This window comes from Ovis aries, chromosome 23, assembly GCF_016772045.2.
Source record: "Ovis aries strain OAR_USU_Benz2616 breed Rambouillet chromosome 23, ARS-UI_Ramb_v3.0, whole genome shotgun sequence".
In the NCBI taxonomy this organism is placed as follows: domain Eukaryota; kingdom Metazoa; phylum Chordata; class Mammalia; order Artiodactyla; family Bovidae; genus Ovis; species Ovis aries.
Window position 1 is genome coordinate 61,063,021 of NC_056076.1, and position 21,607 is coordinate 61,084,627.

The 21,607-nt window shown below is 49.1% G+C and overlaps 1 protein-coding gene across 4 annotated transcripts in view; it reads left to right on the forward strand.

Moving 5' to 3' along the window:
* Window positions 1-21,607, forward strand: part of TNFRSF11A (TNF receptor superfamily member 11a) — a 65,146-nt gene that overhangs the window by 26,700 nt on the left and 16,839 nt on the right. For 2 of the 4 annotated variants that reach the window (XM_042239675.2, XM_042239673.2), the window contains exons 2-9: window positions 729-810; window positions 2,306-2,431; window positions 9,119-9,262; window positions 12,705-12,798; window positions 14,633-14,724; window positions 16,173-16,286; window positions 18,939-18,991; window positions 20,724-21,450. In XM_042239675.2, coding sequence (XP_042095609.1) covers window positions 729-810; window positions 2,306-2,431; window positions 9,119-9,262; window positions 12,705-12,798; window positions 14,633-14,724; window positions 16,173-16,286; window positions 18,939-18,991; window positions 20,724-21,450 — 1,432 coding nt within the window. The remainder of the gene's footprint in view (window positions 1-728; window positions 811-2,305; window positions 2,432-9,118; window positions 9,263-12,704; window positions 12,799-14,632; window positions 14,725-16,172; window positions 16,287-18,938; window positions 18,992-20,723; window positions 21,451-21,607) is intronic. The other 2 variants (XM_027960852.3, XM_042239674.2) reach the window with 2 other exon arrangements.

A 21,607-nucleotide genomic window follows, 5' to 3' on the forward strand; every position in this document is an offset into this window, starting at 1 on the left:
TTTAAAATTCTTTGCATGTTTAAAAATTTTTAAAGGCAAGCAGTATTAAGCATCTTTCTAAAATCAGAAATAGCTTGTCAGATCACATTTCCCCTGGTATAACACGCAGGCTTCCCAGGTGGCTCAGAGGTAAAGAATGTGCCTGTAAAAGTCAGCAGACAAAGAGACGCAGGTTTGATCCCTGGGTCAGGAAGATCCCCTGGAGCAGGGCATGGTAACCCACTCTAGTGTTCTTGCCTGGAGAATCCCATGGACAGGGAAGCCTGGCGGGATGCAGTCCAGAGGGTTGCAAAGAGTCTAATGCACGTATGAAGGGACCCCACTCTGTGCTTCTCCAGTTTTCACGGCCAAAGTGCCCTGACCATACTGTCCACCACTGACCACACTGTGGCTGACACAGAAGTGGGGCCACTTTTGTACGTGGTTGGTCGAAAGCAGTTTTCAACCTTCTGGGTACCATTTATAAATTTCCCTTCAATCCATCCTGCTAACATGAGCATAACCAAAATATTTTTAAATACTTGACGCCAGTATCATTGGATCTTGATGCCAGTATCATTGGTTTGGTACATTGTCAGGGGGAAGAAACGGGCTAGAACAGGATAGTGATCCCTTTGGGACGGGGTTGGGGGGGGGGGTCATGCCGAGCGGCGGCAGGACGCTTTCTGGTGGCTTCCTCTGGGAAGAACTTGTGTTTAATCTCTGCCTGACGCACATTTTCTCTTTAGGTGACTTTGCAGATCACCCCTCCGTGTACCAGCGAGAGGCATTACGAGCATCTTGGACAATGCTGTAAGAAATGTGAGCCAGGTTCGTGCTGCTGAACCTCCTTTTGTGGTCCTCCCAAAGCGGGTGGGGCTCTTTTTTGTTTTAATGTTAGTAAATACCTGATTCCATCTTGCCAGATGAGAAACGAAATCGGATGGGCTTCTTCTGGCAGTGGAGGTAGTAATGTCTGTCACTCTGAAGACAAAAATCTTACTCTCAATAGATGAACTAACCTAACAATCAAGAGCAGTTTCAGGAACTGGAATTAAGCACTAGTTTTCCAGAACACTATTTCTGGAGAAGGCAATTTTTTTTTTAACTGTTTTAGAAGTTTATGATTCAAACTCTCAAAATATGCAGTACAACTCTTATTTAAAAGTATTATTTGCCGTAGTTCCCTGGTTGTTCAGTGGTTTGGGCTCAGCTGTAGCCCAGGGTCAACCCAGGGGTGGGGATGGGGATGACTTTCTTTGAATCACTGCTAAAATTTGCCTAAATCCTGTTATAACTTCTCGCACAACATCTACTGAGGAGTAGGAGGTAGACCGGTCACCACTTCCCCAAAGTTGTTTTGACAAGGAGGTGGCCACCTGCTTCTGTGGCCTCGGTGAGGCCCCAAGTCTAGAGGGTTCTCACTCACTCCCTGTTCTGGGGAAGGGAGAACAGCTTTGAGGAAAAGGAGCTTACCTGATTACAAATCCTTCAGATATTTCCGCTACAAATATTTTGGGGTGCACAGAGTGAAGATCCATTGATTTTCATGCATGTGTGTGTGTGTGTGTGTGTGTGTGTGTTTCTGAGCGTGTGTGTTACTCTCTGATCAAACGAAGTTAACCGTGAGCCCACAGTGTGCGTAGGACAAAAGAAAGGAACTCTGTGGGTCAACAGTAAAGGGGTTTTGAAGATGGAGAGGTGAGGCAGGAGATGAAGTTTCTCTCGCTTAGTCCCCAGGGAACCCCTTGAGTTCTGCAGGCACCTGTTTGAAAACCATAGTTCTTTTCCTGAGTCAGCAGAGGCTGGGAGTGGGAAGGGCTAGGGTTTTACCTAGAAGGTCTAAAAGACTGTGGTGAGCACAGGCACAGCAAACCCCAGTGAGGTTATCTGGGCCAGCCGGGAGGCCTGAGGAGCCCCTGCTGTTGGACATGACCTCTGTCTTTGGGGGACGCCCTGGGACCATGTTCATGTAAAGGGGTTGGTAGACTGGTGCTTTTGTTTTTTTCCGTGGCTACACTATAAGACTTGCAGGATCTCAGTTCCTCGCTGCTGCTGCTAAGTCGCTTCAGTCGTGTCCGACTCTGTGACCCTGTAGACGGCAGCCCACCAGGCTCCTCCGTCCCTGGGATTCTCCAGGCAAGAACACTGGAGTGGGGTGCCATCCATTTCCTTCCCCGACCAAGTATCGAACCTGGGTGCCTGGCACTGAAAATGCAGAGTCCCAACCACTGGACTGCCAGGGAATTCCCAGATTGACTCATTTTTGTTGATTTATTGGGAGGGAGCAGTTTTGATTGGCACATGTTCCCCGTTCTAATTTAAGGAACGTACATGTCTTCCAAATGCACCACTACCTCTGAGAGCGTCTGTCTGCCCTGCGGCTTGGACGAATACCTGGACACCTGGAACGAAGAAGATAAATGCTTACTGCACAAAGTCTGCGACCCAGGTGAGTCAGCCCGGCAGGGGCAGTGTGGGCAAATGACATTGTCGGATGCAGCGATGCTCTGCCTTTGGGGACAAGGGAAGACAGTGCCCACAGACCCCCGAGGGTGTGCCTTGGATCCCAGGAGCACTGTGTTACGGCTTTTCATATAGAACTGCTGTTCTGGAATATATCTGTTCTGTTCTGTTTTCATTGAAGTGCAGTTGATGTACAGTGCTGCGCTTATTTCGGGGGGTGGGTGGGTGTTCTTTTTCCAATTCTTTTCCCTTATAGGTTCTTACAAAGCATCGAGTGTAGCTTCCGGTGCCGTACAGGAATGAGCCTTGAGCCTTGAGCCTTGATGCCTGTCTGCCTTACATACAGCAATGTTATGTTATCCCAGACTCCTGATTTATCTCCCCTCCTACATTTCCTCTTTGCTAACCAGGTTTGTTTCCTATGTCTGTGGTTCTAATTCTGCTTTGTAAATCAGCTTATCTGTATCATTTTTTTAGATACCACATATAAGTGATAATATATGACATTTGCGTGTTTAGCCCTAAAAGGTGTCTTACACTTGACAAAAGGTTTCCACGGCACTTCCACATATGTTGTGTTACTTAATTCTCACAAAAAACCCTGTGAGAAAGCTACGATTATCCTACTGTAAAAATGAAGAAACTAAGAGGGAGTGAGTGATTTCTCCAAGGTTACAAGTGAGAAGCAGGACTCAAAACCAGACCTTCTAACTCCCAGGTCTCTTTCCTAAACTATCCATGTCTTCCTACCTGCATAGTCTGATCTCCTTATCATACTACTATAGGGCTTTGCCTCAGAGCTTTTAAAAATTGAAGCTTATTTATAAGAATAGGATCAGAATATGTCTCCTGAGTCCCAACCCAGAAGCTCCTTTCCTCCCCTTCTTTCCATCCTTCATGCAGTTCATCTGTTAAGGAGGCCACGCCGTTAGTCCTGTGGGGTTTCCACTGTCAAGGTTTGCTAGCTGCATTATCTCGGCCTCGTGAAACGATGTCTTCTGTCCCCTGTATTTCCTGTAAAGGGGTTATTAGATCTAGAAGGCTGATCAGAATCTGGTTTGGGTTTTTCTGCTTTGTTTTTTGGCAAAACTCCTTCAAAGGGTGATGTCACGGGTCACCGTGTACGTGCTTCTCTCTTTTCTGAGTGATATGAGCAGCTGTTGACCATCATGACCTAGGTCCGTTTTCATTCAGGGGCTGCAGAAAGGTGATGTTCTAACTCCATCATCCTGTCTTCATTTATTGGCTGGAATGCTTTCTAAACAGAAACTTCTCTCACCAACTTGTCGTCACCCTGAAGTGCAGTCTACACAGGAAAGACGGAAGGAATGCTCAGGACTTCATTTTTCCACTTTCCAAAGTGACGGCCCCACCAGGCCGTCTCCAGAGGGTCTGCGTGAGCATGAAGAGCTGGCTTCCTTTCTGCTCCCTTGCTCGCTCCCTGTCATCTTGGCAGCCGCACTTGGTTGGGGGCATCCCACACCTAAGGCTGCCAAGAAGGTGAAAAAGTCGCTGGAGTTGATCACCTCTAGGCTCCAGTTCGTTATGTAAAGTGGAAAGTGTGTGCTGGGGTACGAGCAGACTCTGAAAATGATCAGACAAGGCAAAGTGAAACTGGTCGTCCTCGCTAAACTCTGCCCAGCCTTGAGGGAATCTGAAATCGCGTATTATGCTACAACGGCCGAAAGTGGTGTCCATCGCCGGCACTCAGTCACTCAGTTGTATCCAGCTCTTTGCGACCCCATGGACTGTCACCCACCAGGCTCCTCTGTCCTTGGAATTTTCCAGGCAGTATTTTGGAGCGGGGTGCCATTTCCTCCTCCAGGGGATCTTCCTGACCCAGGGATCGGACCTGTACCTCTTATGTCTCCTGCATCGGCAGGCAGATTCTTTACCACCAGTGTCTTTCACTATGGTGGCAAAAATAACAGTGAATTGGGCACAGCTGTGGAAAATACTCCAGAGCCAGATATGCTGGCTTCCTGAGCCAGGTGACTCTGGTATCATTAGAAGCATGCCAGGACAGACTGGTGAAAAGCAGACCACGCACGACCTTTCTTTAATAAAACTGCTGCTGCTGCTAAGTCGCTTCAGTCGTGTCCAACTCTGTGCAACCCCATGGACTGCAGCCCACCAGGCTCCTCCGTCCATGGGATTTTCCAGGCAAGAGTACTGGAGTGGGTTGCCAAAACTAGCCAGAGCTTATTTTTTAGAAAAAGAATGCTATGAGCTCACACATGTGCACACTATGAGCTCACGCGTGTGCACACTGCAGGCGTCCTCATCTGCCGCAATTACCAGTCTTACTGGGGCTTCGATTCTCTCCCCTCTCCCAAGTGACCCTCTTTTGATGCAGCCTTGGGTATCTTTAAGAGCTCTTTCTCCCAGGCTTATCTTGGACATCTCCTTCCCTGAAGCTGGCATCAGCCATTTTTCCAAGGATTTCTCATGGCTTCATTAGAACGTCTGATTTAGTGACTTCAATCTGGGTGCTCAGAAGGCTCATTGCTACAAGGATTGATCCTTCTATTGATATATAGGGTTGTTTTTTTTTTTCAATAGACAGAACAAAAATACTAGGAACTAAGTTTTTTTAAAAGCCCTGTAATATTTCTAAAATTAGAGATAGCGGGCAGGTTTTGTCTGGAGAAGATAACATGGAAACTCCACTGAGCAGAAGCATCTGATCAAGTCTTTTTTCTTTCCCATTGCTTAGTAATGAGTTTGACTCATCACTGTCTCTTGGAAAGAAAGATTCACTCTGTCTACTGCCAAAATTGATTAAAGCCCCAAACCTGGTGCATTAAGATATTTAAAAATATGTCAAATCATCCACCACCACACAGGGTTATATGCACTTACTTTTGAGGGAGGGGAGGCCCTTCCCTGGTGGTTCAGCAGTAAAGAATCTGCCTTCCAAGCAGGAGTCAGGGGTCCGATCCCTGAGTCAGGAAGATCCCTGGAGAAGGAAGTGGCGACCCACTCCACTATTCTTGCTTAGGAAATCCCACGGATGGGGGAGCCTGGCAGGCTACAGTCCGTGGGGTCGCAAAAGATTCGGACACTCTTTAACAATAAACGACAACCACACATTTTGAGTGAGAGACTGGAATTCAAGTTTTCAAAGGAAAATGACTCTTGTGTGTTCCAGACAGTATATCCATGTTTATGCAAGTTGGTCTTGGTGCTTCACAGCTGACCCGGGCCTTGGAGAGTGGACCCAGAAGGGAGAGGGACCTCCCGGCCCCCAAGCTCTGGTCTGGAAGTGGGGTAGGAGACATTGCTTCCCTGCGGTTACAGCTGGAGACAGCGAACTGGGACGGGTTTCTGGCTGGCTTGTTTCCTCCTGCAGCTGTGTCCTGGGCAGTCCAGGCTGCTATCGCAGAATGTCCCAGACTCGTGGCTTAAACAGCAGATACGTACTCCTCGCAGTGCTAAAGGCTGCAAGCCCGAGATCAGGGTGCCAGCATGCTCAGGCCCTTGGTGAGGGCCCTGTCCTCGGCTCCAGGACAGCCACGTCCTTGTGTCCCCATGTGGTGGGGGCAGAGGGGGAGTGGAAGCACGTTCTCTGCTGTCTCTCATTAAAAAGGCACTAATCCCATTCAGCGGGGCGCCACCCTCATGACCTAATCACCCCCCAAGGCCCCACCTCCTAACGCCATCACATTGAAGGGGATTAGGATTTCAACAGAAGAATTTTCCGGGGACACAAACGTCAGTCCATAGCTAACACTGGTCAGCATTAAGGAGTACACAGCACAGGGCTGTCTGGACAGTCAGATTAGGTGAGGCTGTACGCGGCAGGAGGCCTGTCTTGAATTGTGTTCTCGTGCTGCCTTCTGTGTGTGCGCAGCTGGCTCCTGTTATTCATGGTGCACGCGCGCGTGCGTGCTAAGTCGCTCATCTGGTTCCAGCTCTCGGCAACCCCTTGGACTGTAGCCCACCAGTTCCTCTGTCCATGGAATTCTCCAGGCAAGAATGCTGGGGTGGGTTGCTATTCCCTTCTCTAAGGGATCTTCCAACCCAGGGACTGAACCCAGGTCTCCCCTGTTGAAGGCAGATTCTTTTACCACCTGCACCACGAGGGAAGTCCGTTATCATGATAGTTTAGTTAAGTTCTATAAAGTCATCACAAACACTGAGTTAGTAAATACTGCCCCTGGGTGTGTAAATATGACCTAGATTTGTGCCTGTTTTTTTGTGTAAAGTCACCTTATTTAAGAAATATTTTGATTCATTAACAATGTCACAATAAACACTGAACAAAGTTTCTCTAACATATGGATTTTCTCTGAAAGACATATCACTGCCTTCTCTGAAACACTCAGAGAAACAGTTCAGCCCTAGGCTAGGGGGCCACTTTACAGAAGGAGCTCACCAACAAAAAACACAAAAATTAGGCTCTAAACAGACCACAGGAAGGACTCTGATTTGCCGCGTGAGCTGAAACTGGAAGGACTACCTGCCCTGCCCTCGGCCGGGACACACCTGTCCGGCTGGTGGCTCAAAGTTTTTACTCTTCTGAGTGTTTCTGAGAATAACTGCAAAAGCGCCAGGAGTATTGATTTGGAGGATAGGATTAGATTTTAAGGAGAAGGTGAAATCACAAGTATGAACCAGCAAATAGCGAGGATGAACTGAGCATGTGAGCATTCACCTCTGTTGCACAAAGCCTGGAAAGGGCCAGGAGGCTGAGATAAGCAGAGAGCACTCTGCTCTGTGTTGTAAGAAAAGAGAGGACAAACGCCTTATTCTGAATTTGGGGGAGAGATTAATTTCCAAGTATGTTGCCAGGCCCAAGCCTCTGTGCTTCTCCCGCTTATCTGCTCGCACAGGGAGGTAGGTCTGTGTTCAGGGCGGCCCTGCGGGACCCCAGATGAACCCCCATCTCCAGAAACCACATGGGGTTAGAGCCCATTGGCCCTGGTGTTAGGAATGCGTCTCCAGTTCAGTTCAGTTCAGTCACTCAGTTGTGTCCGACTGTTTGCGACCCCATGAATCGCAGCACGCCAGGCCTCCCTGTCCATCACCATCTCCCGGAGTTCACTCAGACCCACGTCCATCGAGTCCGTGATGCCATCCAGCCATCTCATCCTCTGTTGTCCCCTTCTCCTCCTGCCCCTAATCCTTCCCAGCAACAGAGTATTTTCCAATGAGTAAACTCTTCTCATGAGGTGGCCAAAGTACTGGAGTTTCAGCTTTAGCATCATTCCTTCCAAAGAAATCCCAGGGCTGATCTCCTTCAGAATGGACTGGTTGGACCTCCTTGCAGTCCAAGGGATTCTCAAGAGTTTCTCCAACACCACAGTTCAAAAGCATCAATTCTTCGGGACTCAGCCTTCTTCACAGTCCAACTCTCACATCCATACATGACCACAGGAAAAACCATAGCCTTGACTAGACGGACCTTAGCCGGCAAAGTAATGTCTCTGGCTTTGAATATGCTATCTAGGTTGGTCATAACTTTTCTTCCAAGAAGTAAGCGTCTTTTAATTCATGGCTGCAGTCACCATCTGCAGTGATTTTGGAGCCCCAAAAAAATAGTCTGACACTGTTTCCACTGTTTCCCCATCTATTTCCCATGAAGTGATGGGACCAGATGCCATGATCTTCATTTTCTGAATGTTGAGCTTTAAGCCAACTTTTTCACTCTCCACTTTCACTTTCATCAAGAGGCTTTTTAGTTCCTCTTTACTTTCTGCCATAAGGGTGGTGTCATCTGCATATCTGAGGTTATTGATATTGCTCCCGGCAATCTTGATTCCAGCTTGTGTTTCTTCCAGCCCAGCGTTTCTCATGATGTACTCTGCATAGAAGTTAAATAAGCAGGGTGACAATATACAGCCTTGACGTATTCCTTTTCCTATTTGGAACCAGTCTGTTGTTCCATGTCCAGTTCTAACTGTTGCTTCCTGGCCTGCATACAGATTTTTCAAGAGGCAGGTCAGGTGGTCTGTTATTCCCATCTCTTTCAGAATTTTCCACAGTTTATTGTGATCCACACAGTCAAAGGCTTTGGCATACTCAATAAAGCAGAAATAGATGTTTTTCTGGAACTCGCTTGCTTTTTCCAGGATCCAGCAGATGTTGGCAATTTGATCTCTGCTTCCTCTGCCTTTTCTAAAACCAGCTTGAACATCTGGAAGTTCACAGTTCACATATTGCTGAAGCCTGGCTTGGAGAATTTTGAGCATTACTTTACTAGCATGTGAGATGAATGCAATTGTGCGGTAGTTTGAGTATTCTTTGGCATTGCCTTTCTTTGGGATTGGAATGAAAACTGAGCTTTTCCAGTCCTGTGGCCACTGCTGAGTTTAAGGAGCTGTGAAGTCCAGTTTTGCACGAGTCAGAATCGTCGGTGCTTAGCAACCCCCGGGCCTTAATCTTCCTACTGACATGAAAATTGACTTCTCAAAACGCACAGGTCTCCTAATTATTGAGAGAGAGAGAGAAAAACAAACCAAAAACGAGCGGGATGTTTTGGTCCCAGCACTGCAGGTGCGCGGAGGCACCCGAGGGTTCCCGAATCCTGGCCTCGGTGACCCACCGCGCGCGCCCCAGGCGGGCGGGCGGGCCGGCGCGAGGGGTCCGAGGGGCCCGGGACCCGGGGTCCGGGGCGGGGGCGGCGGGCGCGAATAGCACGAGGCGGACGGTGTGTCTTTCTCTCCCGCAGGCAAGGCCCTGAGGGCCGTGGAGCCCGGCAACCGGACGGCGCCGCGCCGCTGCGCCTGCACGGCCGGCTACCACTGGAGCGAGGACTGCCGCTGCTGCAGCCGGAACGCCGAGTGCGCGCGCGGCTTCGGCGCCCGGCGCCCCGGTACGCGCGGCCGGGCCGGGCCTCCCGGGGCGCTCCCCCGTGCGCGGGCGGGCCCCGCGCCTGCGGCCTCCCGGGGCGCTCCCCTGCGCCGTCACGCCCGGCCGGCGCGGGCGCGCGGAGGAACGAGGGTCCCCGGAGGCCGAGCGCGGGGTGCGCGCCCGCAGGACGCGTGAGAGCTCGGCGCCCATCCCCAGGCTCCTCCTCCTGCGAAACCTTCCCACCCCCCATTTAGGGGAAAACCGGATCAGGCAGCGGTCCCCAAACTTTTTGCAGGGGCGGGGGTTCCCAAACTTGTGTACCCTCTTAGAATTTTGCAAAGCCATGTGCCTCCAGCCAAAATTTTAAATCGACATCTAAGCATTTTTATTACAAATTTCAAGAGTTGCTAAGGATTTCGTTTCCAGGGAATTAGTCCGTAACACTTTCTAAAATTTTCAGTGGGTTCTGAACTCCGTAGCAATTGGATACCCATCATCATCCATGTAAAAAGCTATCAGAGGCCTTCCCTTGAGGTGCAGTGGTTAAAACTCCGCGCTCCAGAGCAGGGGACGCGGGCTTGACCCCTGGTCGGGGAATTAAGGTCCCTCAGGTCCCAAGGTGTGGCTCTTTTCTCTCCTTTGATTTGTATCCATTTCACCTTCCCCACAGAGTTTCATCGTAATATATTTTTAGGCTCAGAGGGTTTTTACTAATTACCTTTTCATACTCTCACATTTTAAAAATGCACCCATTTGAAATTTAAATTTTCTTTTCTTTTTGGTTGCACCAGGCACCTTGCAGGATCTTGGTTCCCCCACCAGGAAGGAAACCCCCCATCCTTCACCCGCTCCACCCCCACCCTGAGTTCCAACCAATCACTAGACCGCCAGGGAATGCCATGAAATTTTAATTTTTAAAAACTTCTTGTGACTCAAGCTTTTAAGGTTACAAACATTTCTTCTGAACTGATTTGTTCTACAGTGATTATTACACAGTTGGTCCAAAAGATGAATGACTGTATTTTGCTATACTGCAGTTATAAAAGTAAAGCCTGAGGTTGGGAGAATTAAAACATTATTCATTTCATTTCATATTGAGGAAAATCTGCATCACAGAGTCTGACTAAGTCAGCCTTTATTATCAGATTATCAGTGGAACTAGACAGGCTTTCTCTTGGGAAAAGTCGGACTTGATTTTCTGTTTACTAAAGCAAATCTCATGACAGCCTACTCCCTTCTGAATCCTGGTTCTAAGATGTAGGCAAGCCCCAGCGCCTTTCATACAGTTTGTTAAACTGCATGAAAGGAGGTGCTGGTCGCTTTCTGCTTTTTTCTCTTTTCGTTTCTGGCCCATGTCTTCTCTGCTTTGCCCCTTTGGGAATGCACTGGCTGAAGGGTCGAGAGGGTGACAAGGATGCATGAAAATCTCACCCCTGCAGTACAGTGTATTTGAACTCAGAACAGGTCAGCCTGATGCCAGTTACCCCTTTTATGTTGTTGCACCCTTGCCCTTAATGGATATCAGTCGCTCGGTCATGTCCGACTCTCTGTGACCCCATGCACTGTAGCCTGCCAGGCTCCTCTGTCCATGGAATTCTCTAGGCAAGAATACTGGAGTGAATAGCCATTCCCTTCTCCAGGGAATCTTCCTGACGCAGGGATCGAACCGGGATCTCCTGCACTGCCCGTGATTTCTTTATGTTTGAGCCGTGGGGGGACGCCCTCCCAGATGGACAGGGAGAGCCAGAAGCTATTCTGAGGTGCTCCAAACAAAGGAGCTTTCTGTCACCGATCCTCTGACTTGTTGCTTTGTTTGGCACCTGAGAAGTTTGGCTCTACGGTAGGATTTGGAGTAGGTATGAAGTGTGCCTTCTTTTGTAAGTGGGAGTAGTGTGATTGTGAAAGAGGAAAAAAAGGAGAAAGTGCAGATGCCCCCAGCAGGTCGGAGCAGACGTGAGAGTCCAGTGTATGGAAGGCAGCACCTCTCAAGCTCTCTGTGCCTTGCAGCCCCTGAGGAAGTCATTTTGTTTTTAAGGGTTACTCTAGAGTGTGACCAATCGTTTTAAAAGCTGTTTGAATTCATCTGAGTGACTAGATGCTAACTGTACCTTTGCTGATATCATTTCGAGGCAAATCTTGTTGCTCGAGTAAGGAATGAGTCCGCCACTTACTGGGGCTTCCCCGGGGGCTCACACGGTGAAGAATCTGCCTGCAACGCGGGGGATCCAGGTTTGATCCCTGGGTCGGGAAGATCCCCTGGAGGAGGGCTTGGCAACCCACTCCACTACTCTTGCCTAGAGAATCCCACAGACAGAGGAGCCTGGCCGGCTACAGTCCACGGGGTCTCAAAGAGTCAGAGACGACTGAAATAGCTTGGCACACACGCACACCCGCTTGTGCAGTTGGGTTCAACACACCCATTGTATTGAACAATTGCAAAAACCAAGAGTGTACTTCCCACTTGACTTTGGACAGAGAAAATGTGATTCCTTATTTTTGCATTTTGTTCATGAAGATAAACCACAGAAGTGCTACTAATTTCAAGACTAATTTGTGGTTTTGGCACAAGACAATGGTTTCTTATGACAGCACATGGTGGCCGATGTCCTTCTTTCTTGGAATTACCAAAGGGTCATCATGTGCCGGCTGCAGTAAAGGAACAGACAGAGGAAATCGGAGACATTTCCTAGTTTGATAATATAGTTTATGAGGACTATGAGAGAGGCGAAGACAGCTTACTCACCAGGATTAATTCCTGCTTTGAGTGCTGTGGCTTAAGGCAGGGGTCCAAAATCCATCCCACCACTTGCGCTTCTGTAAATAGGGTTCTATTGAAACGCAGCCAATGTGTTTTTATACGTTGTCTATGACAGCTTTCATGCTGCAAGTATTTGCAGAGACCAGAGGGCCTCAAAAGCTGAAGATATTCATCATATGGCCCTTCATAGAAACAGCTGTTCCTGCCACCCCTTGGTTTAAGAGAAGGAGACCCATTGTGTAGCGTGGGTTTTGTTTTTGAACTTTGTCAATACTCTGATACTCAGACTGGTAAGATTATTGATCAGAAGGTGTCAGGGCAAGAAGTTTCCTTTCCAAGTGGTTAATGGGCTATCATTCTCTGTACCGAAGCCTGGTGAGGGAGACAGGAGGGAACAGAGTTGGTTGAAAGGAGACAGACAGCAGCTCCCTGCCCCAAAACGAAGGGCGGGCGCCTGCCCGTGGACCGGGAGCCGGGCCAGCTTCAGGCCTGGCCTCCACGTCCTGACCCTGCGCCCGGGAGCCCCTGGACCTGCTGCTGCCTCGAGCCGCGGGATCTCGGGCCCCCTGAAGCCTGGGGTGGGGGTGCTGCCACCAGCAGCCGCAGGGGGCCCAGGGCCAGGGCGGGCAGAGGCTGGGGCCCCTCCTGGCCGATCTCTAAGTGTCCGTCTGTCCCGTGTTCTCTTGTCTGTCGGTCTTTCCGACAGTGCAGCTCAACAAGGACACAGTGTGTGAGCCCTGCCCCGCAGGCTACTTCTCCGACACCGTTTCCGCCACAGAGACGTGCAGACCCTGGACCAAGTAAGTGACAACGCGGGAATCGAGAGCTGCTTGATTTGGAAGAACTCCACCTCCGCTGTCTGTGTCTGTTGTGAAAACAGAGTGGCGCAACCTGGGGAGGCTTCCTCTGGAAGCTAGTTTCACAACAGACACAGTCTGTCAGCTGGTGCGAGGGAGAGAAGCGCCTGCAGCCAGTCCCCCCGGACAGGGGGCAGGAGCCGGGTATCACTGCAGACTCGTTTCGTTTACAGCTGCAGCTGCTTTCCCCCTTCTGTAACTTTATTTAGCTGCTTATGATGCTTATTATCGCTCACCAGTCTCTGTTTTCCCAGCTTCCCAGCATCACTGGCTTATTTGTACAAAGACGTGTGTGTGTGTGTGTGTGTGTGTGTGTGCATTGTATAGGTGCATATAGAAGCCTCCTGCTTAAATAAATGTTTACACACTTGGGTTTTTTCCCACATAATATATCCTGAAGGAAGCTCACTCCACACTAACTGGCTTACATCTGTGTGGCTTTTTCTAACCACCTGGTGCCACCACAGAGATGCGCCATAAGCCATTTAACAAGGTCCCTTGTTGCTTTTCAGTTGCACGTTCACGTCAGACTTTGCGACCCCATGGACTGCAACACATCAGGCTTCACTGTCTCCTGGAGCTTGCTCAAATTTATATCCACTGAGTAGATGATGCCATCCAACCATCTCGTCCTCTGTCGCCCCCTTCTCCTCCTGCCTTCAATCTTTCCCAGCATCAGGGTCTTTTCCAGTGAGTCAGTTCTTTGCATCAGGTGGCCAAAGTACTGGAGCTTCAGCTTCAGTATTAGTCCTTCCAATGAATATTCAGGGTTGATTTCCTTTAGAATTGACTGATATGATCTCCTTGCAGTCCAAGGGACTCTGGAGTCTTTTCCAGCACCACAGTTTGAAAGCATCAATTCTTCAGCCCTCAGCCTTCTTTATGGTCCAACTCTCACAAGCTCCCTGCTACTGCTGCTGCTGCTAAGTCACTTCAGTTGTGTCTGACTCTGTGCAACCCCATAGACGGCAGCCCACCAGGCTCCCCCGTCTCTGGGATTCTCCAGGCAAGAACACTGGAGTGGGCTGCCATTTCCTTCTCCAATGCATGAAAGTGAAGAGTGAAAGTGAAGTCGCTCAGTCCTGTCCGACTCTTAGCTACCCCTTGGACTGCAGCCTACCAGGCTCTTCCATCCATGGGATTTTTCCAGGCAAGAGTACTCGAGTGGGGTGCCATTGCCTTCTCCGCACAAGCGCCCTGTTGATAGTCGTTTAAGTGATTTCCAGTCTTTTCCAGAGATAAATAAATCTGTAATGTATCGTCTCGCCTGTGTACTATCTCACACTTATGTGAGCAAAGTCGTGGTGAGACTCCTGGACGCTGTCACTGCATGCCTGTTGTTGAATGCTCATCGTCAGTGTCATGATTCTTTCACTTCCCAATAAATTAATTCTCATTAAATACTCATTGTCTGATCCACCTATCCAGGTTTTATTTTCAAAAAGATTTTCTGTATTTTCAACTTCAAAGGGTATTCATCTGTAGTTTATCACTTAGCCATGATAATTGGATTCGGAATCTTCTTTACTAAGCGCACCGGTCTGCTCTCTCGGACCACACTCAGAGCAGATGTTAGCCGTAGCAGGAATCACTTCCGCTTGTCTCTCTGTCCACCTTAGTGTCTGTGGACAGGCACTGGGGGGGCAGACGTCCAGGAAGACCATGGTTCCTCTCCTGAAGGAGCTTGCAGTCTAACGGGGTAGAATCTTTTATAGCTTTCTTTTTTTTTTAAATAAGGATATGAAACCAAAGGACTTACGTGCCTTCCCCTTCACAGCTGTACCATCCTTGGACGGACAGAAGTGCATCACGGAACTGATAAATCAGATGTGGTTTGTAGTCGTCCCCTACCTGCAAGTTCACCGAATGGTATGTTTAATAGGAAAGATTGGGTGGGTGGGGGTGCCTCAGTCTAGTCAGCGCTTGTAGGTTTCTCTCAAATTACATGCTGTATCCAAGGCAACCATCTCTCCCTTTTCATCTCATCCTATCCCTGGTCCCTGGAGGAGGGCATAGCAACCCATTCCAGTATCCTTGCCCGGCCCATGGACAGAGGAGCCTGGCGGGCTACAGTGCATGGGGTCGCAGAGTCAGACACGACTGAGCGGCTTCACTATCCATGGTCAGCTCAGTATTTCATTTTATCAGTGTTGTAATTCCAGATAGGCTGTTTAGGTGATGATTCTCTACTGTGGCATGGGTAACCAACACTTTATTCATATGTACCCCCAAAAAAGGAAAGAAAATTGAGGTGCAAATATAAATTAAAATGCCCAAATATGGTAAGGTAGTGGTTATCACAGCAGGATATCTGTGGGAGATTTTGGTCACCAAACAGAGTCAGCAACTTGCTAGAATACAATTACCATTATTTCTGGAACATCTGGAGGATCCAGGCAACCTTAAGGACCGTTTCAGTGACTGACAGAAAGCGGGCAGGTAGTGTGCAAGCTGCTTGCCCAGGTGAGTGAGATGCTGTGGAGGTGGGTCCAGGCATCTCAGCGCAGGAGGAGCTTCCTAATGAGGCAGGAGCACCTTGGCTGCAGAGCTATGTCAGCGAACCCAGACTAAGAAAAGCAAGGCTGTAGCTTGGACATTTTGGCAAACAGGAGGGCATCAAAGGTTCCGGATAAGAAATTACATAGAGCAGCATTTTAAAGAGACCGTTCTGAAGAGGACATTAAAGAAAACCAAGGGAATTAAAAACTGTCTTAAAAAAGACAGAAGGAAAAGCAAGGTCAGAGTCCCAGAAACCAGGCCGTGTAAACCAAGAGTTTATAGTGAAAAGGCAGGAGCATCTCCGTCATTGGGCGGGATGAGCAGAACGGTTGAGTCCACGTTGTGTTGTAGGTGAAGGACCTGAGGCACTTGGCAGGATGGCTGTGGTTCTGTTCGCAGGACCAGCAAAGCCCTGGCACCATGTGGTTATTTGGAAGGAGCTATGATAGGGGCTTCCTCTTGCCCCCAGAGCCCATCCACCTGGAGAGAGTGAAATGTTCTGTAGCTGAGCTAAGATGGAGCCGGATGGTGCGGTGAAGCCGATTAGGGTTGTTCTCAAGTGCAAGCATTTAAAGCTGGTCCTGGGCTGGCCTCTCTCTGAGCAAAGGCGGTCAGCAGGCTTGGGCTACGTTGTTGATTTCACCCTTTCAAATGGGAGCTTCCTCGACAAACCCATAGCCGCGTTGGGCCCCTTCCTGCTGCTTTCATTCCATTCCAACAGCCTTGATTCCAGGATTTAATTGAAAGGGTTATGCTTTTGAGAAAGAGTGAAAATGAACAGTAGTTAATGCCGTTTTTCTCATTTTCTTCCAACACAGAACCGCAGATTTACTTGCCCAGTCTAATCATCCTGCTCCTCTTCACGTCTGTGGCTTTAGTAGCTGCCGTCATCTTTGGTGTTTACTACAGGAAAAAAGGGAAAGCACTAACAGGTATCGTGTCCATGGTGGGCTTTGAATATGAGTTTTAAAGCAAACTGATGCATTTCTAGGTGTATGCTTTGAAGACACATATATTGCCCTCTGACTGCCTCTTTTGATCTGTTTAAGGTGAAACACGGTTTATATCTAATTCATTGTTCTCTAGCAAAACAAACAAAAATTGTTTATGAATAAGAAATATACTTATTTATCCTAGGTGCAGGAAAGTGATAAATATTGTAAAGATTATGCATATCAGATATACAGGGGTTGCATGTAACCTAGAATACATTTTAAATTACATAATTAAGTAAAACAAAAACAATATGTTCAGGTAAATGGCAGATGGACAGTTTTGACTGGGGGGTTACCTTGATAGGTGAATTTAAAATTCTGAAAATAGATTGTTTTATATTCAGTAAGATGCAGTTGCTCATTCTTGGATGAATAATCAAATGTCATCTTGTTTATTGGGAATAGTTTTCCACCAAAAAATTGTTTGATAGTATCTTTTAACATCACATCCTGTCTGACTTTTGTACTCCAAAGCTAAAACAGTATAATTTTTAAGAAAGGGTTCAAGACATCACTAGGTTTCCTAAACCTAGTGCCCCTGATTTGTTTAACTTTTGGTTTTATACTGGAGAACAGCCGATTAACAATGTTGTGATAATTACCGGTGGGCAGCAAAGGGGCTCAGCCATACGTGTACATGTAACATGCTGTCTTTTGAAGCACCTGCAGTCTCACCGTCCTTCCCCGTTTTCAGCTGCTTGCTTGTTTATCGCATCCGCCTTTGCTGTGGTTCCATCTGTTCTCCCACAGTCACATCCGTGGACTTCACAAAACCCTGCATATCTATTTCCATTCACATTCCAATACCTATTGTAACCCTGGGCAATCAAAAGACTAACAGAAGAGGGAAGATGGTGATGGAAGATGCCAAGCATTGAGCAGAAAGCGAAGGGGAAAAGTTGGACTTCCCTGTTTTACAAGTCTCTTCGCTGTTGACTGTTGTTATTCAATGCAGCTTCACCTCCCCAGCATTGGAAGTGGAGATTTGAATAATGTGTGTTCAGAGATGCTGATGTACTGCTGGCTCATCCAGTCATGTTATCACGAGATAAACAGGCTTCTGATGTTCTATTCTTCAGCTTTTGTCTCTTCATAATCTCTTCTGGCTATATCTTACGAATGCCAAGGGCAGTGGGCTGCCAAGCAGTGAGTCGGGATGTATGACTGTCTGCTTCCTCTTCATCCCTTCATTCAATACGCGTTTATTAGTCACCAGGGGCTGGACAGGCACTGGGGTGTCAATACCAAGCAACACAAACAGAGCCCGTGTCCTTATGGAGGAGGCTCCTCAGTGGGCAAGGCAGGCGTTTTGCCCAGAGTGAGGCTGAGTGTGGAAAGGGAGGTACAGGGCCTCAGGTGGCAGAGCTGTTTGTCCAGCTTTGTGGCCAGCCAGGGCCTCCCAGGGGAGCTAAGTTCTGAAGGACAGGTGGGATTGCACTAGCCCAAGGGGAGACGAGAACTGCATCTTCGGGGGGAGCAGGGCGAGCTGGGGGGATTGGAAAGTTAGTGCAGCTGGGGCAGAGAGTGAGAACCAGGGTGAAATGAACCTGGAAAGGGAGGCACGTCCTGGTGGCGCAGCCTTGCAGGTGCGAAGGAGCCTGCTCCCATCCTGAGCAGAGGGAAGGAAACCAGTCCTGTGGGGTTAGTACTTGGCTGTTTGACTAATTAAAACAAATTTAGGGGTACAGTAGGCCTGGATTCAGACCCACCAGTAAGGAGGGCTTTTGCAATCCTCCGAGAGAGATTATTATAGGAGTTATCAGTAATCACTGCAGATGGTGATTGCAGTCATGAAATTAAAAGATGCTTACTCCTTGGAAGGAAAGTTGTGACCAACCTAGATAGCATATTGAAAAGCAGAGACATTACTTTGCCAACAAAGGTCCGTCTAGTCAAGGCTATGGTTTTTCCAGTGGTCATGTATGGATGTGAGAGTTGGACTGTGAAGAAGGCTGAGCACCGAAGAATTGATGCTTTTGAACTGTGGTGTTGGAGAAGACTCTTGAGAGTCCCTTGGACTGCAAGGAGATTCAACCAGTCCATCCTAAGGGAGATCAGTCCTGGGTGTTCATTGGAAGGACTGATGTTGAAGCTGAAACTCCAACACTTTGGCCACCTGATGCGAAGAGCTGACTCATTGGAAAAGACCCTGATGATGGGAAAGATTGAAGGCAGGAGGAGAAGGGGATGACAGAGGATGTGATGGTTGGATGGCATCACCGACTCAATGGACATGAATTTGAGTAAACTGGCAGCTGGTGATGAGCAGGGAGGCCTGGCATGCTGTAGTCTGTGGGGTTGCAAAGAGTTGGACACGACTGAGTGACTGAATCGAACTGAAAACTGAACGAAATTTCTGGCCAACCCAATGTTCGGCTTTATAGATCAAAAAGTTCCTTTTTGATAAGAGGAGGAAGATGCCTTCATAGTCTTTAAATTGATTCAGTGTTTTCACTCTCGGGATCTTTTACTCACAGATTTGCAGATGACTGTTTAAAGATAGTATTGAACTGACATAGAGGTCAATAATACTGAATTAGAAATAGGAAATAATAATATGAAGGCCTTATCTTTACTTTGTTTTTCTAGCTAATTTGTGGCACTGGGTCAATGAGGCTTGCGGCCGCCTAAATGGAAATAAGGTAAATTTAGAAGTCTAAAGTGCCTCCCTTAAGTGCTGTTAACAATTCGGGGAAATTTTCTGGAGGCCCAGCGGTTGGGACTCTGTGCTTCCACTGCAGGAAGCTTGGGGTCGATCCCTGGGTGGGGAATTAAGAGCCTACCCGTGGAGTGCGCAGGTGGCTATAGCTATCATTAGTCAAATATTGAGCCAAATGGTGAACGAGTAAGGGGGTGGGGCCTCGCATCCCAGGACCCATCCCGATCCTGAATGCTGTTTTCTTCGCATCTCACTCTGTCTTGGTCATCTCTGTGCCCTTGTATTGTCTACAGTATTATTTTAGTTCCGACCTCTGTGCCGACTGCCCGGGACAGACCCCTAGGAGAGAAGAGCAGTCACATTCCTTTCCTTTGTAGTTATTTCGGTGGCTTTTAATTGGGGTATGACTTCAGCATTGTAGGAGAGACGTGAGAGTAGTGTAAGAAACTTCCACGTGCCCTCCGCTCAGATCCAGCAGCTGCGTGTATTTTCACAGCGCTTTATTATTTGCTCTCCATATGTGTGTCTGGGCTGCCCAGGCGCTGCTAGTGGTAAAGACCCCGCCTGCCAGTGCAGGAGGCTTAGGAGATGCGGGTTAGATCTCTGGGTCAGGAAGATCCCCTGGAGGAGGGCATGGCAACCCGCTGCCGTATTCTTGCCTGGAGAATCCCGTGGACAGAGGAGCCTGGCGGGCCACAGTCCATGGGGTCGCAGAGGGTCAGGCGCGACTGAGCGGCTGAGCACAGCAGGATGTGTGTCTATGTGCAGGTGTATTTTTTCTCTGGAATCTTTTCAGAGGCAAACACCATGCGCCTCCATCCTTAAGTACGCCCATGAGAGTTTCATCAGAACAAGGACGTTCTCTTATGTAATCATAGTACATTTATCACAATCAAAAAACTTAGTAGTGGTACAATACTATTATATAATTTACGTTTGATCTTAAGATTTCCGTAATTATCCCATTATATCCTTTTCAGATCTAGTTTCTTAGGCATTCCGTTGTGTTAGTCGCTCAGTCACGTAACCAGCCAGGTTTCTCTGTCCATGGGTTCTCCAGGCAAGAGTACTGGAGCGGGTTGCCATTCCCTTCTCCAGGGGATCTTCCCAAACTCGGGTCTCCTGCATTGCTGGTGGATTCTTTACTACCTGAGCCACCACCTAGAGTTCATACTGATTTCTCTAATTCTGGTCCCAGCACTACAGAATTCATTGTAGTCTTTCCTTATCTGTGCTTGAATCTTCCCTTCTTCCGAAGCAGGAAACCCTGTTATTCTCAATATATTTACTCATTTTCTCAATTCCAGAATACACAGACAATAGTTTCAGAATTACTAAGCCATACCACAGCAAAAAGCAAAGCTACTAACTAGAATTCAGTATTTGTTTATGGGTTGTTGTTTTTTTTAATTGAGATTGAGAGCATGGGCAGATCCAGTGTTCTGAAATTACTTGGGTTAGCTCCCCCCCTTGCTTGGATGTAAACACGCTGCCCCCTTGGAAATGCAGTTCGATTCATCTGTTTCTGGTTGGGCTCTATTTGAGGGTTCCTCCCACCCCCTAATCTTCAATAACCCAAATAAAGCGCAGCACTGAGCATTCCATCTGTACTTGTTATGGTGGAAATGATTACCATAAACACCGTTTTCAGCCGCGTTTAGCAGAAGCACGTTCTAACGCTGGTATTAACGCTCTGCCTTCTGAATTTAAATCAGCAGGAGTCCGCAGGCAACAGTTTCAGCTGCACTCACGTGGAGGCCGCCAGCGCCCGCGAAGTCTGTGAGGGTGTCTTCCTGCTGACCCTGGAACAGAAGGTGTTTTCTGAAGACACGTGCTGTCCGGAGGCGGGGGGCGCGTGCGCAGCGGCCTGTCCCCCCCGGGGAGACGCCGAGATGCTCTCCTTGGTCAGCGAGATCGAGGGGGACCCCTGCCGGCCGGTGCCCACGGAGGACGAATACACAGACAGGCCCCCCCGGACCGCAGACTCCGTGGTGGTCCTCACCCCGCCTGGAGGCCGGTCGCCCTTCCCCGAGCCCCTGGAGGTGGGCGAGAACGACAGCTTCAGCCAGTGCTTCACGGGGACGGACAGCCTGGGGGGCTCCGAGAGCCCCCGCCTCCCCGCGCCCCCCTGCAGGACTGCGTGGAGGCCCGCGTCCCCCAAGAAGTCCTTGCACGGAGAAGCGGGGGGCGGCCGGTGCCCGCACTGGGCAGCCGGCGCCCGCTCTGCAGTCGGCTGTGCAGGCTGCGGGGACCTGACTGCGGGGGACCCGGCGCCCGGCCTGGAGACCCCCCCGAGTGGACCCTTGCCCCAGTGCGCCTACGGCATGGGCCTCCCGCCCGCAGCAGAGCGGGCCGAGGCGGGGGGCCAGCCCCCGGACGGGGCCGCCGCCGAGCTTCCCGGCCCCGCGAGGGGGGCCCCCGGTGACCAGCCGCCTGCCTCAGGTAAGTGACCGCGGGCTCTCCCTCCGGCACAAAGGCCTGGGCTCGTCCAGGGTCTGCGCGCGAGTCACCCGCCTCCCGGTGAGCAGGGATGCGCAGAGGCAAACAGCCGCTCCTGTTTTCTCCTGGGAAGCCTCTTTGCTGGGTGGGTTTGCGTTCA